The 26,367-nt window shown below is 47.3% G+C and overlaps 1 protein-coding gene and 1 pseudogene across 1 annotated transcript; both read left to right on the top strand.

Moving 5' to 3' along the window:
* The first annotated feature begins 14,226 nt into the window (after positions 1-14,226).
* On the top strand, positions 14,227-14,999 carry LOC125548232 (monothiol glutaredoxin-S3-like). The gene has a single exon (XM_048711892.2). The coding sequence runs from the start codon at positions 14,318-14,320 to the stop codon at positions 14,705-14,707; it is 390 nt and encodes a 129-aa protein (XP_048567849.2). The 5' UTR covers positions 14,227-14,317; the 3' UTR covers positions 14,708-14,999.
* Positions 15,000-15,978: 979 nt separating this feature from the next.
* On the top strand, positions 15,979-16,070 carry LOC125549710 (small nucleolar RNA Z247; annotated as a pseudogene).
* The last annotated feature ends 10,297 nt before the right edge of the window (positions 16,071-26,367 follow it).

Here is a 26,367-nt window from a genome sequence, read left to right on the forward strand (position 1 = left end):
AAAAACTGAAATATCACATGTAGCTCATTCTATATCCACTTGTTATAATTTTAAAGAGCGCCTGAAATCAATGAGCTGAGGTAAAGTAATCACATAGGAAAATGAAGAAGCGAAACTGTATGTACAAACAGTAACTAATGGCACTTATGATTGTTCCATGCCCAGTTTAAGTTGCTAGCTCCACATGAATAAGGGTGAGCAGGAGGCAAAACAGGGACGTAAATTTTGTGAGGAATCAATTGTTGGGGGCAAAACATTAGAAGATTAGCTCACCAATTATGGAAAAGATGGAAGAGAATCGCTGGTTGGCACTTTGACCCTTCATGAGGATAAGATGGGAGGAAGAACACGTTGGTGAGAGGTTTTAGAGGTTGGGGGCAAGGACATAATTGCGTAGTTGCTGCTGGTGATGCTAGCTTGGGCAAGTGTTGGTAGAGGCTAGAGGGTCTTATCCTTGCGTTAGACATTCATGCATGGAAATAAGATGTGGATTGGACAGGAACGAAGTGCTGCAAGGCTGCACTGCAAGGCAGATGTGATAGGGATGGGGAGGCCATATCTCCGGCAGTAGTGATGGCAACGCAACCGCCATTTTCTTCTTCTCTCTGGTACATCTCCCTTATCTTGCTTCTCCTCTTCTAAAGTTGTAGGAAAGGGTTAGATTGAGACAGTTCCTGGTCTCGTTTCCTGCTACATCCTATCTAGGGCTGAATTATCAAATTCTCCTCACCAACTAATCAGTTGTTGTGGGCATGGATTTGGTTTTTCTGTTTTCCAGATTTCTGAAATCGACTTAGTACTGATCAGAGTTGATTACCACACATACTTATTAAGAGTATACTCTGCTTATTTGTAACTATGTAATGCCTTTCTAGTGAAGATTTAAACAGGGAAGCAACAAGCAGATAAGCTTTTGCTTTATTATTAAAATAATCATGGTAAACAAACATGTAGTTGTCTCGTAAAAGCAATGTGATGATGCATTAATTGGGATCTAGGCGTACACTGATTCTTGAAATCTGTTGATCATAAGAGTCCTTCTACTTCAAATCTGTGTGTTTTGTTATCTGCAATCATGATATAATAATCAACCCCTCTCAAACCTTGTGTATAACCAAAAAATATTTAGATCAAGGGGAATAGTTGATGCAAGGGATTCAATACCAAAACGGATCTGAGTGAGATGCAGGAATCCTGTGTTAATTGGTTCCCTTTTGGGAATAAATGAAACTGAACAAAGCCTTAAGGGATACCAATAAAAATTGCAGATGCACGAGGGACAGAGAAAGACCTGTTGAACTGCTGCAGTTTAGGATGATGGGTGCGTCGGTACTTGGTTCATTCGTAGCTGTGAGGACGAACAACGACAACGGCTGAATCTCTGGTCGCGCGGAGGAATGGAGATTGCGACGGCTTCTCCGACGCAGGAGGATGGGTGGCGGCGACACCTTCCCCGGCACGGGAGGATGGGTGGCAGTGACGCCTTCCCGGCGCGGGAGGATGGGCGGCCACGACGCCTTCCCTGGCACGGGAGGATGGGCGGCGACACAGTCTGTTTCACCAGCAAGGGGAGGAAAGTGACGACGGAGGCGGCAGAGGGCGAGGGGGCGGCGGCTGTGGTGGGAACCCTGGCTGCTAGCTATGTCTCCCGATTTTTTCAGAGAGGTGCTTATGCAAAGGAAAAAAATGAAAGGATATTTCAGATGTGCGAGAGAGAGGGAGGTGGGGGAGGTTAGCGCTAATGGGGAGGGTGTTAACATCGTTGCAAGACATGTGTTGCTGTAGGGGTTTTTTGTTGTAGTGAATATTCTTTTCGCGGTGTGTTTGTTGAGACCGATGAATTGTGGGTTTATGATCAAGTCTATCTATGAATAATATTTGAATCTTCTCTGAATTCTTTTATGTATGATTGGTTACCTTTGCCAGTCTCTTCGAATTACCAGTTTGGTTTGGCCTACTAGATTGATCTTTCTTTCAATTGGAGAAGTGCTTAGCTTTGGGTTCAATCTTGCGGTGTCCTTTCCCAGTGACAGGAGGGGCAGCAAGGCACGTATTGTATTGTTGCCATCGAGGATAACAAGATGGGGTTTTCATCATATTGCATGAGTTTATCCCTCTACATCATGTCATCTTGCTTAAGGCGTTACTATGTTTTCATGAACTTAATACTCTAAGATGCATGCTGGATAGCGGTCGATGAGTGGAGTAATAGTAGTAGATGCATGCAGGAGTCGGTCTACTTGTCTCGGACGTCAAGCCTATATACATGATCATACCTAGATATTCTCATAACTATGCTCAATTCTGTCAATTGCTCAACAGTAATTCGTTCACCCACCGTAGAATACTTATTCTCTTGAGAGAAGCCACTAGTGAAACCTATGGCCCCCGGGTCTATCTTCATCATATTAATCTTCCAATACTTAGTAATTTCCTTTGATTTTTACTTTGATTTTATTTTACTTTGCATCTTTATCATAAAAATACCAAAAATATTATCTTATCATATCTATCAGATCTCACTCTCGTAAGTGGTCGTGTAGGGATTGACAACCCCTTATCGTGTTGGTTGCGAGGATTTATTTGTTTTGTGCAGGTATGAGGGACTCGCGTGTAGCCTCCTACTGGATTGTTACCTTGGTTCTCTAAAACTGAGGGAAATACTTACGCTACTTTGCTGCATCATCCCTTCCTCTTCGGGGAAAACCAACGCAGTGCTCAAGAGGTAGCAAGCCCTTCCCCCTTTTGGGCGCCTCCGCCTCCAGAGTTGCAGAGGCCGCCCTCTTCTTCCTCCCCCCATTAGGGGGAGAGTCGCTCTCCTCCTCCTCTTCATCCGCATTGTGTTCGGCGGCAGGGGAATGGGCCTTGTCTCCGGACATCGCGCCCGAGGTACCCTTGCGGCGGACGCCGCTCCAGGCCACCTTGGCCTTCCCTGTGGCCTTCTTCTCTGGTGCCTTATAAGGTGCCGACTCCAGCATCTTTGCTAAGCGTGGGATGACTGGCTCCTTGGGCAAGGGAGCCGGACACCAGATCTGCTTCGCCTTCTTCAACCAGTACTGAAAAAGCAATGGTAATGGAAGCTTAGATATCATCCTTGAAACAAGGAAGTAAGGGATGTGTTGAAAACAACATACCTCGTTGGGAGGGTGATTTATGTCGTGACCCCGGTCCGAGCCAGTGGCCGGTGGTATCTTGTTGCCCTTCAAAAGCAACTTCCAGGCATCTTCGTGAGTCATTTCAAAATGCCTCACCAGGGTATGGTGTTTCTTCGGGTTGAAATCCCATAGAGGACGGCTTCGGCTGTGGCAGGGAAGGATTCGGCGCACCAACATCACTTGGATTATGTCGACAAGCTTCATGTCCTTATTGATCATACTTTGGATACGCGTTTGCAGTGCAATTAGCTCCTCCGATGAACACCAGTTTGGGCTCTTCTCGACCCAGGAGGTGAGCCGCACGAGGGCGCCAGAATTGAATTCGGTAGCCACAGCCCAGGTGGCATCACGGGGTTTGGTGATGTAGAACCATGGCTTCTGCCATTCCTTGACAGATTCCATGAATGTGCCTTTTGGCCAGGAGACATTGGTGAGCTTACTCACCATGGCGCCCCCGCACTCTGCGTGCTGTCCGTCCACCACCTTGGGCTTCATGTTGAAGGTTTTGAGCCACAGCCCAAAGTGGGGGTGGATGCGGAGGAAGGCCTCGCACACGACGATGAACACCGAGATATTGAGGAAGGAGTTCGGGGATAGATCGTGGAAGTCTATCCCGTAGTAGAACATTACCCCGCAGACGAAGGGGTGGAGTGGAAACCCTAGCCCGCAGAGGAAATGAGGGATGAACACTACCCTCTCGTTGGGCTTCAGTGTGGGGATGATTTGTCCCCGGGCTGGAAGACGGTGGGCGATTTCCTTCGCCAGGTACCCGGTCGCCCGAAGCTCGGCGATGTCCTCCTCCTTAACTGAGGAAGCCATCCATTTGCCTTGACCTCCGGATCCGGACATGGTTGAGTGCTTTCTCGAGACGGGGAAATGAGAGCTTGGGCACTGGAGCTAAAGAACGGAGAGGCAGGAAGAAAGCGTGGGAGAAGAAAGGGGAATCTTATCTCCTTATAAGGGCGGTGAATATCGAACGCCCCTCATTCGCCTTAAAATTCGCCTGCTCCCAAGGGCTGTGTAAACGACACAGTTGGGTTACCCACGCCCGTATTTATGAGAATCCCGTAATAAGGGAACATGATCTCTGCTTTGACAAGACGTTCCAATGACAACCGCGTCTCGAAACGTGGAGCGAAAAACGGTTCGAAATTATGACCGGATAGGCGTGACATCGCATTACTAAAGTTGTCAGCAGATTGGACTTATGTGTTATTATATTCTCTCTGTGGTTGTGTGCGGTGTGTGTTATAGGTCCGGACACGTTCAATTCATGTGGAGACTATTCGGGAGTTCAGAAGGAGGAACCCGCCTTGCAATGCCGAAGACAACACTACACGCCGGATACCTTGTCATTGAAGCCAGGTTCAGGGGCTACTGAGGGAGTCCTGGACTAAGGGGTCCTCGGGTGTCCGGCCTATTATCTATGGGCCGGACTGATGGGATGTGAAGATATGAAAGACCGAAGACTGTACCCATGTCCGGATGAGATTCTCCGTGGCATGGAAGGCAATCTTGGCGAACAACTATGAAGATTCCATCTTATGTAACCGACTACATGTAACCCTAGATCCCCCCGGTGTCTATATAAACCGGAGGGTGTAGTCCGGAGAGGATATACTCAATACCTTAGTCATACAGGCTATACTTCTAGGGTTTAGCCATTACGATCTCATGGTAGATCAACTCTTGTAATACTCATATTCATCAATATCAATCAAGCAGGATGTAGGGTATTACCTCCATCAAGAGGGCCCGAACCTAGGTAAAACTTCGTGTCTCCTGTCTCCTGTTACCATCAACCTTAGACGCACAGTTCGGGACCCCCTACCCAAGATCCGCCAGTTTTGACACTGACAGCAACCTTCTGTACCCGTGAGATCCCATCTAGGGGCCTTCTCCGGCATCCTATTGGAGGGGGATTCGATCACGGAGGGCTTCTACATCAACACCATTGCATGTATGTTGAAGCGTGAGTAGTTTACCTCAGACCTACGGGTCCATAGCTAGTATCTAGATGGCTTCTTCTCTCTCTTTTATTCTCAATACCATGTTCTCCTCGATGTTCTTGGAGATCTATTCGATGTAATACTATTTTGCGGTGTGTTTGCCGAGATCCAATGAATTGTGGATTTATGATCAGCTTATCTATGAATATTATTTGAATGTCCTATGAATTCTTATATGCATGATTTGATATCTTTGCAAGTCTCTTCGAACTATCGATTTGGTTTGGCCAACTAGATTGGTTTTTCTTGCAATGGGATAAGGGCTTAGCTTTGGGTTCAACCTTGCGGTGCTTGATCCTAGTGATAGAAGGGGAACCGAAACGTATTCTATAGTTGCCATCGAGGATAACAAGATGGGGTTTTCATCATATTGCTTGAGTTAATTGCGCTACATCATGTCATCTTACTTAATGCGTTACTCTGTTCTTATGAACTTAATACTCTAGATGTAGGCAGGAGTCGGTCGATGTGTGGAGTAATAGTAGTAGATGCAGAATCGTTTCGGTCTACTTGACACGGACGTGATGCCTATATTCATGATCATTGCCTTAGATATCATCATAACTTTGCGCTTTTCGATCAGTTGCTCGATAGTAATTTGTTCACCCACCTAATTCCTTTCTTGAGAGAAGCCTCTAGTGAAACCTATGGCCCCCGGGTCTATTTTCCATCATATAAGTTTTCGATCTACATTTATAGTTTCCAATTTACTTTCTTTTGCAATCTTTTATTTGCGTTCCATAAACAAAAAATATTACTTTACTGTTTATCCATCTCTATCATATCTCACTTTGTGAATAACCGTGAAGGGACTGACAACCCCTTTGTCGTGTTGGTTGCAAGTCGGTGTTTGTTTGTGCAGGTATTCGGTGGCTTGTCGCGTTGTCTCCTACTGGATTGATACCTTGGTTCTCAAAACTTAGGGAAATACTTACGCTACTTTGTTGCATCACCCTTTCCACTTCAAGGAAAAAACAAACGCAAGCTCAAGAGGTAGCACTGACAAAGTGTGCAAGCTCCATCGATCCATCATGGACTGGTGCAAGCATCTCAGAGTTGGAATATACGCTTTGATGAGGTGATAAAAGCATATGGTTTTATACAGACTTATGGTGAAGCCTATATTTACAAGAAAGTGAGTAGGAGTTCTGTAGCATTTTTGATATTATATGTGGATGACATATTATTGATTGGAAATTATATAGAATTTCTGAATAGCATAAAAAGGATACTTGAATAAGAATTTTTCAATGAAAGACCTCGGATAAGCTACTTATATATTGGGCATCAACATCTATAGGGATAGATCGAGACGCTTAATAAGACTTTCACAAAGCACATACCTTGACAAGATTTTGAAGAAGTTCAAAATGGATCAGTCAAAGAAAGGGTTCTTGCCAGTGTTACAAGGTGTGAAGTTGAGTTAGACTGAAATCCCGGCCACTGCATAAGATAGAGAGAGAAGGAAAGTCATTCCCTATGCCTCAGTCATAGGTTCTATAAAGTATGCCATGGTGTGTACCAGACCTGTTGTGTGCCTTGCCATGAGTTTGGCAAGGGGGTACAATAGTGATCCAGGAGTACACCACTAGACAGCAGTCAAAATTATCCTTAGGTACCTAAATAGGACTAAGGAAATGCTTCTCGGTTATGGAGGTGATAAAGAGTTCATCGTAAAGAGTTACGTCGATGCAAAGCTTTGACACCGATCTGGATGACTCCGAGTCTCGATCTGTATCCATATTGAAAGTGGGAGCAATTAGCTAGAGTAGCTCCATACAGAGCATTATAGACATAGAAAATTGCAAAATACATACAGATCTGAATGTGACAGACCCGTTGACTAAACCTCTCTCACAAGTAAAACATGATCACACCTTAATACTCGTTGGGTGTTAATCACATGGCGATGTGAACTAGATTATTGACTCTAGTAAACTCTTTGGGTGTTAGTCACATGGCGATGTGAGCTATGGGTGTTAAATCACACGATGATGTGAACTAGATTATTGACTCTAGTGCAAGTGGTAGACTGAAGGAAATATGCCATAGAGGCAATAATAAAGTTTTTATTTTATATTTCCTTATTCATGATAAATTTTTATTATTCATGCTAGAATTGTATTGATCAGAAACCTAAATACATGTGTGAATACATAAACAAATACCGTGTCCCTACTGAGCCTCTACTTGACTAGCTCGTTGATCAAAGATGGTTAAGGTTTCCTAACCATGGACATGAGTTGCCATTTTATAATGGGATCACATCATTAGGGGAATGATGTGATGGACAAGACCCATCCGTTAACTTAGCATAATGATCGTTCAGTTTTATTGCTATTGCTTTCTTCATGTCAAATACATATTCCTTCGACTATGAGATTATGCAACTACTGGATACTGGAGGAATGCCTTGAGTGCTATCAAACATCACAACATAATTGGGTGATTATACAGATTCTCTACATGTATCTCTGAAGGTGTTTGTTGAGTTGGCATTGATCGAGATTAGGATTTGTCACTCCGGGTATCGGAGAGGTATCTCTGGGCCCTCTCGGTAATACACATCATAAGCTTGCAAGCAAAGGACTAAGGAGTTAGTCACGAGGTTATGTACTATGGAAAGAGTAAAGATACTTGCCGGCAACGAGATTGAACTAGGTATGAAGATACCAACGATCGAATCTCGAGCAAGTAACATACTGATAGACAAAGGGAATTACGTATATTGTCATAACGGTTCGACTGATAAAGATCTTCTTAGAATATGTAGGAGACAATATGGGCATCTAGGTTCCGCTATTGGTTATTGACCAGAGAGATGTCTCGGTCATGTCTACATAGTTCTCGAACCCGTAGGGTCCGCACGCTTAACGTTCGATGACGATATAATATTATATGAGTTATGTGATTTGGTGAACAAATGTTGTTCGATGTCCTGGATGAGATCATATACATGACTAGGAGTCTCGAAATGGTCGAGAGGTAAAGATTGATATATAGGACGATGGTATTCAGACACCAGAAGTGTTTCGGGGGGTACCAGGTACTTATCGGGTCACTGGAAGGGGTTTCAGGCACCCCCGGCAAAAGATATGGGCCTTATGGGCCAAGAGGGAAAACCCACCAGCCACAAGGGGCTGGTGCACCCCCATATGGGCCGGCCTAAGGAGGAGAAGGAAAGGGGAGAAGGGAAAGGTAAGTGTGGATTAGGATTCCCACTTCCTTCCCTCTCCCCCTGTTTCGTCCCCCCTCCCGCAAATATAGCAGGGGGGACGCGGCCAAGGGCAGGAGCCCAAGTAGGATTCAGACCTACTTGAGGCGCCCCTTGGCCTGTCCCCTCTCCCTCCCACCTATATATATAAGGAGGGGGACACCTAGCACACAGCAGACAATTTTTTAGCAGTGTGCGGCGCCCCCCTTCACTTTTTACACCCCCGGTCATATACGAGGTTCACTTCACCATCACCGTCACCACGCCATCGTGCTGATGGAACTCATCTACTACCTCGATGTCTTGTTGGATCAAGAAGGCGAGGGATGTCACCGAGCTGAACGTGTGCAGAACACGGAGGTGCCCCGTGTTCGGTACTTGATCGATTGAAGCGCGAAGAAGTTCGACTACATCAACCGCATTGTGAAACGCTTCCGCTTACGGTCTACGAGGGTAAGTATAAACACTCTCCCCCTCGTTGCTATGCATCTCTATGGATAGATCATTGCGTGTGCGTAGAATTTTTTTGTTTTCCTTGCAACGATTCCCAGCAGGTACAAGTATTCACCGCAAGCAAGACCTCTTCGGTCAAGTTTTCCCCCAACATAGACCAAAATCTTTTATAAGAAATGGCACGTAGTCCATCTGGTCTCGGTGCTTTTAGACCACCAATGTCAAAGAGGGCCTTAACTAGAGGCTAACGATGTGCATGTTTTCTGAAAAATGGTTTGGGTTTGTTCAATTTTCCTGAAGCAATTGGGTTTTCATATTGTGGTTGCCCTGCCTTCTTCTTCCTTGAGCACACTCATCGATCCGCCTAATACAACAATCGGCCAAATCGCTAGCAACCCCCACCTGTGGCTGGCGGCGCTCCCCTGCGTCCCTCATTGCCCTATCTTGCCCTCGTAGCCGCCTATGTTGTGATGCCGCTGCCATGACAAGCCATTTTGTCCCCATCTCTGTCCAGGTCCTAGCTCGGCCTCACCATATACACATAATAACTATCTGCCCAGTGCATTGTCCACCAAATTAGCGTGTGAAGATTTTGATCCAACATCATTTTATTTGTCATTGACCATGAAAATGTGGCCCATGAGCGGGGTTTGACTGCGTCACGACAAACATAACGACAACTTCTCGCTTTATCCCTCATCTCCCACATGAACACTTTAATGCACACCCGATCTTCATGGCTTCACAACAAACATGGATGTCTCCTAACTTATGTTGGCGCTCAGCGTCAAAACATGACCCACGTCTGGTTGCAACAAACATCAATGTCAGCCCCTGCTTTATCCATCTTTGGCGCGAATAAGTGGCCCATGTGCGGGTTTCCACTGCATTGCGAAAAACTTCGACATTGTTCTCCAGCGATAGTCCCTCAAACTCGAGTAATGAATATTTGGCCCTGGCATGATAATGTAACCCAGGTACGGTTTTCGACCATGTCGCGACAAACATCGACATCGGTCTTCCCACTTTATCCCTTTTCGATGACCAATATTGGCTCTTAGCGTGAAAACATGACCAATATACTGTTTTTGACCGTTTTACGACAAGCATTGGCGTCAATCTCCTGCTTCATCACCCTTCGATACCAACAGTGGCAAAAGGCAGAATATTCCTCAAGGTATGGCAGATGTAGGCAGCTAGGCGCACAAAATACAGATTGTGAAGTTTTCCCAGACCCCAACGTGCATATAGTATGAAGGTACAAAATTTTATGGTGGGCGGAGGCCAAATCTTGCTAGATTGCTACCTCCAGCTTTGGATACCAATATCGTTGTGAAAACAAGAACCACATTTTTGGTTGCGTCACGACAAACATTGGCGTCAATCTTCCTCTTTATTACTGCTGGCTAACTAACATTGGCTCACAATATAAAAGCATGAACCTTAATTTTTCCTAATGAAATCCAAGAGGGGGGCTTCTTTTTTACTAAAAGATCACAACAACGTAAATAGATAACCCATGTGCGGTTTTCGACCGCATCCCAACAAGCATCAATGTCGATCTCCTGCTTTATCCCTCTCCAATAACTACTCCCTCCATAAAGAAATATAAGAGCGTTTAGATCACTAAACCAAGAGAGTAATATGCAACTTATCACTTATGTGACTCTGGACCAACCAGAGCCGAGAGATTATCATGTGCCCCTGGTTGTTGGCATGAGTTTTGTAAGACCTATTGACGAACAAATGTATTTTCGTGTCATACATATGAATTTGATGGACTGGATAAACCAACACTGTAACCATCTCCCCCTATTTATAAAATACAAAATTAAGCATAAATTAGTACCAAACACTGTGTTTTTTACGAAAAACTTTTAATCTATTTATCTTTAATCATGATAGTACAAAAAATAACAGAGGTAATAAAAGATTTCTAGGTTGTTGGCTGCCTATGGACCAAGACTCCAAGTTGACCGAAAGTAAAGATGATCCCTCGACGAAATTAAAACGTTAGAGCCAAACGGTTAACAACGCGTTTCTTGGCATAGCTGGCGACCATTAGATCGATAGCACCAAAGGAACGCAGTCACTACGTACTCCAGTAGTCCAGTCTACTTGTACCACCTAAAAACGGAAGTGATGTAACCGGCGACACCTTCGTTTTCAAGTGATGATGATGGCAGTGACGTCCGCTAATTAACTCGTACGTGGTATACGTGACGGCAACAGTCTGCTGACCTTATACTCGTACAACTGGATCGCATAGATATTTCTTTTCTTTTAAGAGAAGATATGACATGCTCATTCACTTGTTATCAATTTTTTTTTTGTTGACTCCGTAGAGTGGAATGTATTTACGTCATGTATGTTCGATAGACGTATCTATCTACAAGGAAACTCATACGTGTCTATGATGTACTAATATTTAGTGAGTGGGTATGTGTGATACAGTGTATTTGCTTGCGTACAAGCGTTGTATCCGATGTTTCCAATATTTTCTAATACAGAGCACAATATTAAGGAATAAGGGGGGTAAAACTTCATGCATGTGCCATGTGGCACACCAGGACAAGGAAGCTGACCTAAGGCCAACTCCACCGCGCGATCCTATCCTGTCCGCCCATGTTCGTTTGGGGTAAAACGGACAAATCAGACGGCCCAGCACGCAGGCGCAAACGGACTTTTGTCCGTTTTGTGTCCTCTTTCGACCCATCTCCGGCCCAAGTTTGCGCCGGTTTTGGGGTGAAACGGACAGCGCGCGAACGGGCGGGACGCGCGCGCTTGTCCTCCCCTGACCCGGCTGTCGGTGGCACAAAGCAAAACCCCCCGCCCGCCCATTTGGCGTCATTCTCACCAAACCCTTACACGTCCCTCCCGCCACCCCTCTCCCTTCCCCATCCATGGCCGACGCCCGGCCGAATTCCAACGGCCGGCCCGTCGACCCGCCCGGAAAGGTGAAGCAGAAGAAGGCGGCCAAGGCGCCAAGGAAGCCGCGGTCGGAGTGCATGCCGGAGGAGATCGCCAAGTTGGACGCCGAATTAGCGAAGAGGAGGGAACGGAGAGCGGTCGTCAAGATCAATGCCGCCGCGGCCAAGTTTGCCGCCCAGCGCGATGCGATGGAGGCCGCGCGGCGCAAAGCCGCGGTCGACGAGAAGGAGGACATCGTCAACAAAGCGCACACCCTCCTCATGCTTGGCATGGGCCGTCCGGTCAGTTTCCCTGCAGCGGCCGCCGGCCCGGCGAGCACAGGCTCGTCGGTCGCCCGGCCTCCGCACTGCTAGTCGCCGACGTCGCGGACCACGCCCTTGTCGCTCGACTTTCCTCCGCCAAGGCACGACGGCCAGACCCGTTTATCGGGGTCGCCGGACGTTGGCTTGTTCGCGCCGTCCACACTGCGCCCCGCGGCCGTCATCGACCTCAGCGTCACACCTGGGTCCAGCAGCGGTGGCCGGCCGTCCGTCGAGATGCAAAGAAAGCAAGCACGGGCACCGTTCACGGGCACCATGCCGCCCCGCACGTCTTCTTTGATGGAATGCCAACACCAACGCCACTGGTCGACGACCCCTTCTACAACCAGTACATGGAGGACGTGATCTTCGAGGGTGGGCAGGGCCGTGCCTACGACCCCGACGAGACCCAAAGTCAGGATGGCCGCGCCCAGTACTTCCCCGATGAAGAGGCCGACGACCGTGTTGACTACGACCATGGTGACTCGTGGCATGAAGACGATGACATCTATGTCGAAGGTGATGGTGATGAAGAAGAAGGCAATGACGTTGATATTAGTGGCGAGCCATTGTTCATCGACGAACTCACCCAAAGAGCGGAAGCACAAAAGAAGAGGAAGAGCATTCGCACGGGTTCATATACACAAGATGAGGACAGGTTATTTGCCAAGCTTGGATGGAGATTAACCAAGATCCGAGGACCGGCGCGCAACAAAAGGGCATTGTTTTTTGGACGAGAGTCCACAAAACATTTCATGGAAGAAAGATGTTTGAGCCCTACCAAATTACAAGCAATCGTGGCATCGGCTCGATTCAAAAGAGATGGTTGTTCATCCAACAAGAGTGCAAAGAGTGCAACAAGTATTGCGCCGCACTTGAGAGCATTGAAGCACGGCCCGTGAGTGGTCTCGACGTTGGGGACATGATATGCTCTCCTCTTCCTAGTCCTTTCCTTACTACGGCCATGAGACTTTGGCCTTGTATATGTTTGCATGTTCACTTGTTGTTGATCATGTGGTGTAGGCATTTCATTCTTTGAAGGCATTCAAGGCCCGACACAATGACAAGCCATTCACTCTTATGCATTGTTGGACGATTATCAACAATTGCCGTAAGTTCAGGGACCAATACCCTGAACTTCAAAGGAAGAGAGGATTGAAGATGGCCAAGTTCGCCGGAGGGGAGATGGCGAGGCGTTGAAGAGGCCGAGGGGCAAGACCAACTTCAAGGTTGACGACATACGTGATGCCTCATCCATGGCATTGCATGACACTTTGCATGGCATGATGTCTCAAAAGGATGTGAGAGACGAGAAGAAGCGGCAAAGCAAGGACGAGCAAATGAAGCAATACCTAGACCTTCAAAGGAAGAAGCTTGAGATGAAGGAGGCGGCCAAGAGGAGGAAGATCGACATGGAGAAGGCGGCCCGGCAAAGGCAGCTCAACATGGAGGAGGCGGCCCGGCAAAGGCAGCTCGACATCGAGGCTGACAACGTCAAGGCCAGGCAGAGGCAGCTCGACATCGAGGCCACTAATGCCGCCACCAAAGCGAAAGAGGTGGCCCTTACGATCATGAGCATGGACTTGTCGAAGATGAGCGAAAAGACGAGGGCCTGGTTCGAGGCCAGGCAGAAGGAGATGCTCGACGCCGAAGCCCTGAATTAGGTCGTCCTATCGGCCGTGGCCGTTCTTTTTGGAGGCTGGCATGGGTGCCGACCGCCCGCTGGGCCGCTTGTGTGCCGGCGAGAAAAACATTTATTTCGGAGGCCGGCTGTGTTGCCGGCTGCTGGTTGTGTTGCCGGCGAGGACAACTATTTATTTTGAAGGCTGGCTGTGTTGCCGGCCGCTGGCTGATGCCGCTGATGGACATGTAGGCCGCTGGCTCTGTTGCTGGCGTGATGAACTGGGGCCACTAGCCTGATGAACTAGGGCTTGGCATTTAAAAGTTGTTTCTTTTAAAAAAAATAGACGCGGATATGATAGGGCAAACGGATGCGATCGCGCGCTGGGCGCATGGCTACCGCATCTCAGGACACGTCCGGATAATACTCTATTGGTCTATCCAAACGGATAGAATCCGGACAAAATGAACGTTCGTTTGAGATTGCACGGTGGAGTTGGCCTAACGACCCATTGCTCTATGCACTCTGTCCTAACCCCAACCCATATTTCTGACCTCCACATATCCACCTCCCTCCCCCACACCTCAGTACTGCTCGTCAAACTGAAGCGCACGAACGCAGGAACGACGGACCACATGCAGCAAGCCAAGGCGCTGGCACCGTGGCTGACGGCGACGGCCACTGCCATGGTCAGCAGCACCGACGACGTGCGGAGGACGGTGCAGGTGAAGCCGGTTGTGGTGGTGGGGCGGCGGGAGTGCTGCATGGCGCACGTGGCCCGGTGCCTGCTCCTGGGGCAGGGCGCGAACCCGGCGGTGCTGGAGGTCAGCGACGACGCCGACCCGGCGGCGCTCGTCTTCGCGCTCCGGCCCAAGGACAACAGCACCAAGGTGGCCACCGAAGTCGCCTTCCCGGTGGTGTTCATCGGAGGCAGGCTGCTGGGCGGGCTGGACAGCCTCATGGCCATGCACATGGCCGGCGAGCTCGTGCCGGTCTTGAAGCAGGCAAGAGCCCTCTGGCTTTGAACCTCCGTTCATGCCGTGCCGTTAATTAGCTACCCTCTCGCCATATATGTGTGCGAGTGATTTGTTTCGTGTTTATTATCGCCATATGTGTTCCCATGCCATCTACAGCTAGTATTGTAGACTTCCTTTTGAGAAACAAAAATGGCAAAGAAACCGAGTTTGTTCATAAAAGGACTTGGAATCATCCTACAGACTTCCATTTTGTTTTTGTTTTCCGAGGAGGCTCGAATAAGTCGTGAATTTTGTAAGCTCTCAAACTTTGCTCACTTGTGTCCTGCGACCCAATTGTCTATAGGTTGGCTGAGGTCATCTATGTGTCAATCGAACAAGACTAACAATTTTCTATAAAAAAACACAAAAGGAATCAATACCGTTTTCCGGCAAGTCAATAATTACTGCAAAGTTTTTCTTTTATCCGGCGAAACATTTCGAAAAGGAGAGAGTTCAGGAGTTTGACCTGTTAGAATAAGTTGTGTTGAGATAGGAAAGCTGTTCATGTTGTAACCCTAGTCTATCTCTTCTTCTGTCTTTCTCCTTCTCCTTTACCGACTCTTGTCTGTAATAGATCGATCGATCTACAACTTGTAAGCCATGGCATCATTGATATATATACACGTGCGGCCCGAGCAAAGGGTTATACGCTTACATCATAAGTTTTACATGGTCATCAGAGCCTCTTCCTCCTAGATCGATTCCATCTAGCTACAAGGAAAGCCATGATAGGAACTACCTCCTCCGCCCTCGCCAGCACCATGAGTGCCGTCACCACCGATTCATCCCCCTCCCTCTTCGCCTCATCATCCAGCACCAGCAACGCCGTGTCCATTGGACCTCCACCTCAAGAGAAGCTAAACAGGAGCAATTTTCTCCTGTGGAAGGCCGTCGTGCTGCCTCAAATCAAAGGCGCACAGATGTCGCACTTCCTCGAGCCGACGAGCCAAGCATCGCCGGCCACCCTCACCGTCACCAAGGACGGGAAGGAAGAACAGATCGTCAACACGGCTAGAGTTATCTGGTATGCGCAGTAACAACAACTTCAAGGTTTCCTGATGGGGTCTCTTTCCCGCGAGATCTTGGCCCAGGTTGTTATGCTCCAGACTCCTTCCGAAGTATGGGCTGCCATCCACGCGACGTTTGCAGCCCAATCACAAGCGCAAGCCATTAATACAAGGATTGCTCTTCACAATCTGCAGAAGGGAAGTTCAAGCATGGCAGATTACCTCGCCAAGGTCAAATCTCTCACCGATGAGATCGCTTGCGCAGGAGGAGTCGCCCTCTCTGATGGGGAAATCACCTCACGTATTCTCGCTGGTCTTGACCTAGATTACAATCCTGTAGTCTCTGCTCTTGCTGCTCGGGTAGAACCAGTCACCGTCCAGGAATTATACAGCTAGCTTCTCTCCTTTGATGCCCGCATGAACTTGCTCCATGGTCTGAACCCTCGTCAATCTTCTGCCAATGTCGCCTCTCACGGGCGCAACACAGGAGGTCGTGGGCAGCAGGGACGTGGTCACAGCAACAGTAGCAGCGGGCGTGGGCGCGGTGGTTCTCAGTCCTCGCGCTCGGGTATAGGAGGAGGCGGCTACAACAGGAACCAGATTACAGGTGGAGGTAGAGGCGGCTAAAATCACAATCAGAACCAGAATCAGTACGGGCATAGATGTACATCCTCTTCCAACAACCGATGGCCCCGCTGTCAGCTATGCAAAAAGCCGGGTCACGAGGTGATGGAGTGCTGGCATCACTTTGACGAAGACTATGTCCCCGACGAGCGTCATGTTGCTGCAGCCATACAAGAACAAGAAGAAGATGTAGGGATGGTGTGGTACGCTGACTCCGGTGCAACGGATCATGTCACAAGTGAGCTCGAAAAGCTTGCTTTCCGGGAGAAATACCACGGCAGCGACCAGATTCACACCGCAAGCGGTGGAGGTATGAACATTCATCACATAGGTCAAGCATTAATTAGTTCCCCTAGTTCAAAACGTGATCTTCTTTTAAAGGATGTCCTTCATGTTCCACAAGCCGACAAAATTCTTGCATCTATGTCTCGTCTAATTGCTGATAACAATGTCTTCTTTGAAACTCATCCGACATATTTTTTTATAAAGGATCGGGCAACGAGGGAGCTCCTTCATCACGGTAGATGCATTGGAGGACTTTACCCCATCACATCCGGAGCTCTTAGTCGGCATCGTCGTCGTCAAGTCCACTCCGTCATCAAGCCCTCTTTGGCAAGATAGCATCAAAGATTAGGACATCCATCATCAGTTATAGTTGAGCAAATAGTGAATAAAGACAATCTTCTATTGTCCTATAGTCAAGTTGAAGAGTCTGTTTGTGATGCTTGTCAATGTGCCAAAAGTCACCAACTTCCTTATCCTAAGTCAACTAGTGTTTCACATGCTCCTTTAGAACTTATTTTCAGTGATGTATGGGGTCATGCAAGAGATTCTTTTGGAAGAAAAAAAATATTATGTTTGTTTTATTGATGACTATAGCAAATTTACTTGGATATATTTTCTTAAGTACAAATCTGAAGTCCTTTCCGTCTTCCAAGAATTCCAAAAACTTGTTGAACGACACTTTGACAGAAAGATTCTCACAGTCCAAAGTGACTGGGGAGGAGAATATGAGAAACTCAATTCTTTCTTTTGTGAAATAGGCATAGAGCATCATGTTTCTTGTCCCCATGCTCATCAACAAAACGGTTCTGCTGAACGCAAACATCGTCATATTGTTCATGTAGGGCTCTCTCTTCTTGCTCATGCGCCAATGCCTCTCAAGTATTGGGATGAAGCTTTTATCACAGCTACATATCTCATAAATCGTTTGCCCAGTAAAGTGATTGGCAACGTCACCCCTTTAGAACGACTGTTTCATCAAAAACCCGATTACAACTCTCTCAAAAATTTTGGGTGTGCTTGCTATCCCAATCTTCATCCTTATAATCGTCACAAACTAGAGTTTCGTTCTACTCAATGTGTCTTTATTGGTTATAGCAACCTCCATAAAGGATACAAATGTCTTGAAGTCGTAACTGGACGCATCTATATTTCTCGTGATGTTGTTTTTGATGAAATTGTCTTTCCTTTTGCAAAGCTTCGTCCCAATGCAGGAGCCCTGTTACATGTTGAAATAGCACTACTTCCAGATTTTCTTCCTAATCCAGATCACGGGGGTGAACTAACTAATGCTGATCAGGTGATTAGTTCAAAGGAAAAAAGAAAGTTTTGATTTTATTGATGAATGTGCAGCAACAGGGCGTCATTTTATGTGTGAAGCAGCAAACAAGGAAAGAGACAACACCAGATCCGAGGATGATCGTGTTGCATCTGTGCCTACCGCTGCCAACGCGCGATTCGAGGAGAATCTCGGCGCCAGGCACATGGCTGGGCGCGCTGTGGATTCAGGTGGCGCTGTGGCCGACAGCATGGAGCCCAGCTCTAGGGCAGATTCACTTCATGATTCCCCGTGTGCCACGAATGAGTGGGCCGATCTGACGGGGAACTAGGAAATAGGTGTGGGGCCCAGCTCCAATTCTCCATGCCGCACGCCTGGGCACGGTTCGCCTAGCAGTTCTTTGGACCAGCCCTCTCCCTTGAATCAGGAGCCCACTGGAGACCATGCGGGATCTTCTGCGCCTGCAACAGACCAGGCGGGATCTTCTGCGATAGAAGGTTCGGCTGCAGCTCCTGTTACGCCCAGATCTTCTGTGGCTAGGACAACAGTTTCGCCCCGTGTACCAGAGATTCCAACACGTATTACAAGGTCAAAAACAGGTGTTTTCAAATCAAAGGAATACAAGGATGGTACAATAAGGTATGACAAGATCAAGTGTGCTTTTCTTACTAGTACCGGTGAACCAACTCATTTATATGATGCTCTTGCTCACGAGGATCGGAAAAAGGCTATGGATGTTGAGTATGATGCGTTGATGAAAAATAAAACTTGGCATCTAGTACCACCGGGGAGAAGTAAGAATATAATTGATTGTAAATGGGTCTATAAGATCAAAAGAAAGTCTGATGGAAGTATAGACAGATACAAGGCTAGACTAGTTGCAAAAGGGTTTAAACAAAGGTTTGGCATTGATTATGATGATACCTTTAGTCCCGTTGTGAAGTCGGCCACCATTAGACTTGTGTTATCAATTGCTATTTCTAAAGGTTGGAGTCTAAGGCAGCTAGATGTTCAAAACGTGTTTCTTCATGGTGTTCTGGAGGAAGAAGTGTTCATGCGACAGCCACCAGGTTTTGAGAATAAAAGCAAGCCATATTACGTTTGCAAATTGGATAAAGCTTTATATGGGTTAAAACATGCACCCCGAGCATGGTACTCAAGGTTGAGCACTCAGTTATAGAAACTTGGGTTTACTCCATCTAAAGCACATGCTTCATTATTTTTCTACGGTAAAGGCAACATTACCATATTTATACTTGTTTATGTTGATGATATAATTATTTCCAGTTCTAGTCCAGATGTCACTACCTGCTTACTTAAAGATCTGAAGCTGAAATTTGCACTAAAGGATTTGGGGGATCTCCATTATTTTCTCGGCATAGAAGTTTAGCAGATAAAGGACGGCATACTTCTTACACAGGAGAAATATACCACTGATATACTCAGGAGAGTAGGGATGGAACGTTGCAAACCTGTAAGTACACCGATCTCAACCTCAGAAAAACTCACAATTGAGAGTGGAGAAGTACTTGGGTCAGAGGATGCAACAAATTATAGAAGTATTGTAGGTGCATTGCAATACGTGACTCTTACGCGTCCTGATATTTCCTATTCTGTGAATAAAGTATGTCAATATTTGCATGCTCCTAGTACAACTCATTGGACTGCAGTAAAAAGAATTTTGAGGTATCTAAAGTTTACAGAAGGACTTGGACTTCAGATTGTCAATTCATCGTCTACACTGGTTACTGCTTATTCTGATGCAGATTAGGCAGGTTGTGCTGATGATAGAAGGTCCACAGATGGTTTTGCCGTGTTTCTCGGAACAAATCTTGTGTCATGGAGTGCAAGAAAATAGGCTACTGTCTCAAGATCAAGTATTGAAGCTGAGTATAAAGCATTGGCAAATGCTACAGCTGAAGTAATGTGGATACAAACTTTACTTTGTGAACTTGGGATTCAAACTCCACAGGCTGCGAGACTATGGTGTGATACTCTTGGCGCAACCTATCTTTCAGCTAATCCTGTTTTCCATGCACGCACAAAACACATTGAGGTTGATTTCCACTTTGTTAGAGAAAGAGTAGCATGGAAGCTACTTGACATTCATTTCATACCTACTGGAGATCAACTCGCTGATGGCTTCACAAAACCTCTCACTATGAGAAGGTTGGATGAGTTCAAGTACAATCTCAACCTTGGTAGAATTCCCTAAGGTTCAGATTGAGGAGGTGTGTTAGAATAAGTTGTGTTGAGATAGGAAAGCTGTTCATGTTGTAATCCTAGTATATCTCTTCTTCTGTCTTTCTCCTTCTCCTTTACCGACTCTTCTCTGTAATAGATCGATCGATCTACAACTTGTAAGCCCCATGGCCCGAGCAAAGGGTTATACGCTTCCATCATAAGTTTTACATGACCCACATTACCAACGTCGGTTACGAGTGTTTGGGTTAATGCTAGCACGTTGAACATAATAACTCTTTTAAAAGACTAAGGTTAGGGCATCTCTAACGCGAAGCCCTAAAACGAATACAGTTTCCGGCCCCGGAAATGGATACCGGCGCCAGTTATTCAACCGCATCTTGTAAACGTTGAACGTGTTACGCAACAAAAAAATTATGCTATGCGATCACATCTAGGAACACTACGAAGATGGTGGCAATAATCAAACTCACCATGAGTAGAGTAGGAAGCAGTGAAGAAGTCGGTGAAGCGCGACGATTCCTGCAGCTAGATTATCCCTTCCAGCCGTGGGAATATTCTCTGAGACGAGAGTCGAAGAAGACGACCCCTCTAAGGTATACATGTGTTCCATAACAGTAGTCCGACAGAGCTTCAATGTTGAGGAAGATCTCCGAGAAAACTATAGAGAGAGAAAGCTCAGCGATGCTTCTCATCTAATGAGGAGCCTAACGGAAATTCATTTGGCTCCCGGGAGCACGTGCTCCCGGACCCAAAAATATTTTTTGAAATGTCAAAAAAATCAAGACAAACTTTTTGATGTCTTGTTAGTAAAATCAAAGTGCTACCTGGAAATTTTGAGGCAAAAAAGTTAAGCATTTTGGCCTGTGAAAATAAACAAAATGAACACCAAATGTCATCCCAATTTTTTTTCATGGACGGACCACCGCTGCTTCGTTTCGCATGAAAATTGTCAAGCATGCTTGGACACTAACACTAACATCCACAAAAAAAATTAGAATTTTTTTGAAAGCATTTAGTATTTTTTTTTCACGGTACTGTTCACTCGGGAGCATATGCTCCTGGAGCCAAAATGCCCCTCCCGGAGTCTAATTCTATTAGACCAAAAGGAAAGAAAGGCTCCATGCATTTAGGGTTTGCTTGTCTCCCACCGGCGTTGGTGATGATCTGTCTCATCTCCTATGGCCTTAGGACCATGGAGGCGCCGTGGATCTCGGCCCTTGTTGACAGGATGGCTCATGCTTCATTTTTAGGTGATTGTTTTGAGTTTATTTAGAATTTGTGTCCTGCTCAGGAAGGCGATACGACGGCAACTCCTTGAAGATGGAATAAGGTTCTCCTTGCCTAGCCCCTATCTCGGCGGTGGCGGTGGGTCTTGCATCGTCGGAGGTCATGTGGAGGTGTGTCTTCGGCAGATCTCACAGGATTCGATCGATGTTTGTCTTCGTTGGATCGTCATGGATCTGCTTCTTTGTTCATTTGTGTTCTCGTGTCTACAGGTTGGATCCTTTCCATCTACGCTTCTCTTCAGTGGTGGCAGTTGATATTCTGGTGCGCTGGTCCTTTGGGGCCTTAGCACGACGACTTCCCGGTTGTCTACTATAGCAAGGTTTGTGCGGCTCTGGGGAAGGAGGGGCAATGACGGTGGTGCGCCTTCGACTTGCTCCGGGGCTTGTAGTCATCGCTAGGTGGTCTATGGACATGGGTTTAACTTTTGTTACTTCTCGTGTTCTTTGTACTGCTATGATATTTGATGATTAGATCAAAAGTTTTTTAGGCAATTAAATATCTATTAGGCTGGGATTACAGTCTGTCTAATTAGGAGCCTGAACACTTAGGCCAACTAGATCAGGAGAGCGTGGAGCTATGTGGGTGAGATCCCCTCACTACTGCAGGATGCTGCTAACGCGACACTATGATCAGAGACCCTTCGACAAAACCATGTGCGATGCAATAATCGCAAATGCTGGTATAAAAAACGTCAAATAAGGTGCAAAACGTTTGCGATGACGGATGCATCAAACACGGTTCAGATTTTAGTTGCGTGTGTGATGCAAGGCATACGGATCATTTCAATTAATTGTTTGCGATGAGGCAACACAAAAGAAACGGGAAGCCAGATGAAGGTGTGTGCGATATACAGCATACGGTTCACTCGGATGAACTATTTGTGATTAGGCAACACAAAAGAAACGGCTAGCCAGATTAAGGTGTGTGCGATATAAGGCATGCGGTTCACTCGGCCTTGTCGTCAGTGTGTGATCTATGTGGCAAGCGTTCGCTCCCCACTAGCCTCTTCTTGTACCGTGGCAACCGTCCACCGCCTCTTTGCCTTTCCCTCTCGATTTGGAACTGCCGTCACAAGCTCCTCCTCCCTCCATTTGCCTTCACCCTTCCTTCTACCATTGTTCGATCGTCTTCTCCATGAAGGGAACAGGCCAGAAATGACCCTGTTATTCTTTCCCCGATCTGAAAGATGACGTGGTGGAGGAACTCATTGATTGATGCGACGTCATCACCTCGGCTAGCATGGCCGGTTCGTTCAAGACCATTCTTGACTCAACTAATAACATCATTACAAGCAACCTAAGGGTCCAGGAGCGGTTTGATCTCCCCTATCTTCTTCGCCGTGACCCTGATCACTGGCGCGGGGACGACGGAAGCCTCGCCTTGTGCAAGTTGATGCCGCTTGATAATGATACATGTGATGTTAAGATGCCATCGCTTGAGCGTAAGGCTTGGGCAGATGCAAATGGAGATTGGGTTGTTTATATTGGGTACAACTGCGAGTGGGAACTTGTGAATGTGTACACTCATCAGCGGGTTCCACTTCCAAAAATCTCAGACTTCCCTGAAGTTGAGCGCACCGGTATTCTACGTACGTTCAAATACGATCATGGTGACTGTCGTCTACGGAAGATAGCAATTTGTCGAGTTCCCAACCGCTCTTGGGATTACACGAACTATGATGTTGTTGCTATCTCCGACAAGCTTGTTGCCGTCCTTGCTTCCACGACTCAATGGATATTGCTCAAAAATCAACTTTTGTACACGGATGAGTTCTATGGTGCAATTCAATACGAGGGTCTTGTGTTTTGCTGCCACCACCCGTGGCACTGTTTTTGCATGGAATTCTTATGGTTTCAGTACGTTTGTCTTCCAGTGTAATTACAATTGTTTCATCCACATGCATGCGGGTTAGCTAGCTAGTTTCCCTTTACTAATTAAGCTTCTTGTGTTTACAAGGTCCTGTGAACATTCCACCACCTATACTTGAAAATTTTTAGAACCAAGGGGGAGATGACGATGGTGATGATCATGAGTGTGAAGACGACCAGGACCTGTCATGGTTTTGTCACGGAAGATGTCCTCGTGAAAGGACTTAGTCGTGGAGCCATCGCAATGGGTTAGCTTGAAGGGGTTAAAGCAGACATGGGACGCGAGGAATTATACTGGTTCAGCCCCTTACGATGAAGGTAAAAGCCTACGTCCAGTTGTGATGGAATTGCTTGGGTTTCGATGACCAGGGAGCGAATCCGCTTTGCCTGGCTCTCGAGTTATCGTTTGTTGTCTGTCCCTAAACCGCCGCCGGGTCGTCCCTTTATACACTGGTTGACGCCTGACGGTTTACAGAATCCCGAGGCTGGCTCATGAACGTGTCCGGCTCGGTTTCTACCTTTCCTTGCCTTACAACATAAGTTACATATCATATGGCGGTTTATATCTATGGGCCCTAATCCGCCTATGGGCCCTGGGCCTTCATGTAGATCTCCTCTTTAAAGCGCCATATCTCTTGCCTTCATGGGCTTCGAACATGACGAACTCCTGGTGGGCATAACCCGGCCCCTCATGGCCGATTTATATTTAATAGTAATATCCCCAACATTAGGCCCGGGATTGATTTGAACTCGTTCATGTCAATCTTCAACACTTAGAAAAATTCCTCCTTCTAAACCTTCGCACAGATCTTGTAAACCGCCATGACGTCATCTTCCAGGTTCGTAATAAACCACCATGACGTCACATGTTCATTAAAACCAAAGATACCTGTAACACCCACGATGCGGCTATATCTCCCACGTGTCGGAGCACGACTTAGAGGCATAACCGCATAGTAGGCATGTCGCAAGAGGGGTAACCTTTACACATCCCATGTACAGAATAATAAAGGGATAAAGAGTTGGCTAACAATCGCCACTTCACACAATACATAAATATAGCATTACATCATCCAGATACAATCAAGGTCTAACTACGAAACCAACATAAAGAGAAAAGACCACCCCAAATGCATAGATCCCCGATCGCCCCAACTGGGCTCCACTACTGATCGAAAGGAAACGAAACAACACAACGAACACAATCTTCATCGAGCTCCCACTTGAGCTCAGCTGCGTCATCTGCACTGGTATCATCGGCACCTGCAACTGTTTGGAAGTATCTATGAGCCACAAGGACTCAGCAATCTCACACCCACGAGATCAGGACTATTTAAGCTTATGGGTAGGGAAGGGGTAATGAGGTGGAGCTGCAGCAAGCACGAGCATATATGGTGGCTAACTTGCGCAAATGAGAGCGAGAAGAGAAGCAAAGCACGGTCGTGAACTAGAAGTGATCCTGAAACTACTTACATTCAAGCATAACACAAGAACCGTGTTCCCTTCCCGGAATCCACCAGAAAGAGACCATCACAGCTACACACGCGGTTGATGCATTTTAATTAAGTTAAGTGTCAAGTTCTATTAACAAATTCCCATCTGCCCATAACTACGGGCACGACTTTCGAAAGTTCAAAACCCTACAGGGGTGTCCCAACTTAGCCCATCACAAGCTCTCACAGTCAACGAAGGATATTCCTTCTCCCAGGAAGACCCGATCAGACTCGGAATCCCGGTTACAAGACATTTCGACAATGGTAAAACAAGACCAGCAAGACCTCCCGATGCGCATATCTTGTTCTCAGGGCAACACCGGATGAGCGCTCCGTACAACTAAAACTAGCCCTCAAGTTTCCCCAAGGTGGCACTGCAAAGGACTCTATTCCGGACCAACATGTCGGTGTAGAAAAAGAGGGGTACGCTTTTTGTACCCCTATAACTGTGCACGGGCAGTCTGAGCCACGGGCACCACCACACTGAGCAAGGCAAGGGAGGTGAGCCAAGGTAAGGCCGAAGCTCAGGAGAAGAAGAACGACGCCAAGGCCAAGACCACAAAGAGCGAAGAGGACGAAGCGGACCGGTTTTAGCAAACCCGGCAAGACCCTTGCCGTGGCAGCTCGCCCCACACCTACGGAGTGAGTCACCCTTGAGTCCACTGCCCCCATGGGGCAAGGATTCAGGAGACATCCCCGTGGTGGCATGCAGATCTTTGTGAAGACATTCAAGATCAGATACACCCTTTAGAAGATGATGATCCTTGGCGGGATCCCAGCCAAGGAGGACGACAAGGCCCCCGGCAAGAGCCTTGCCGGGGATGAAAGCATGCGCCACGGCAAGACCCTTGCCGGGGCCCCGGCAAGGCCCTTGCCAAGAACACCCGTAGGGCCACCATTAGGCCCATGCCAGTCAAACCTCCACCGCCGTTCGCATGCAGCTGCCGACCCAACTAGCTGGGCAGGCACGTGCGTGGAGGCATGCGGCTCTTCATGGAGACCCACCACTGCGCCACCTCAGCTACCTGCCTGCCTACATGGCACCGCGGGCGCCGCTGGCCAGGGTGCGTGTCGACACGAGAGGGAGCGGCGACGGACGAGACAGGGCTCTCCCCCGTCCCCGATAAAGCAAGGACACCTGGTCAAGATGCATTAAATGCGCCTTGTCATGTACTGCGAGGGATAACCTCACTTCACTGTACCCTTTCCACCTCATGTGTGCCACTGTGGCAACCCCTTTCCTATAAAAGGAGGCCCGAGGTGACCAGGAGGAGGATTCGGCTTTTTGGAGCTCCTCACGCCCCACAGCTAGCTCAAGAACACAGATATACAATCCACCAAAGCAGGAGTAGGGTTTTCCGCATCCCCGCGGCCCGAACCTGGATAAACGAACCGTGTGCTATCTGTTTGATCCACTCTTCTCACGACCCCGCGCCCCGCAACCGTAGTAGGGATTCTTGTGATCCCATAGGTGTCATTCCCACCAACATCTTTGGCGCGCCAGGTAGGGGGCGCAGTTGTGAGAATCAGCTCTAGCAGTTAGCCCGGCACTCCTTCATCTTCGTGACCCTTGAAGAAGAATGGAGGCCAGAAGATCGACACTCGAGCGATCGCAAACAGAAGC

The sequence above is a fragment of the Triticum urartu genome, chromosome 3A (genome assembly GCF_056163025.1).
Source record: "Triticum urartu cultivar PI428250 chromosome 3A, HENAU_Tu73, whole genome shotgun sequence".
In the NCBI taxonomy this organism is placed as follows: Eukaryota; Viridiplantae; Streptophyta; class Magnoliopsida; order Poales; family Poaceae; genus Triticum; species Triticum urartu.

Excerpts from the sequence above, each read along its gene's own strand:
- LOC125548232 (XM_048711892.2), top strand. The coding sequence starts at position 14,318 with ATGCAGCAAGCCAAGGCGCTGGCACCGTGGCTGACGGCGACGGCCACT.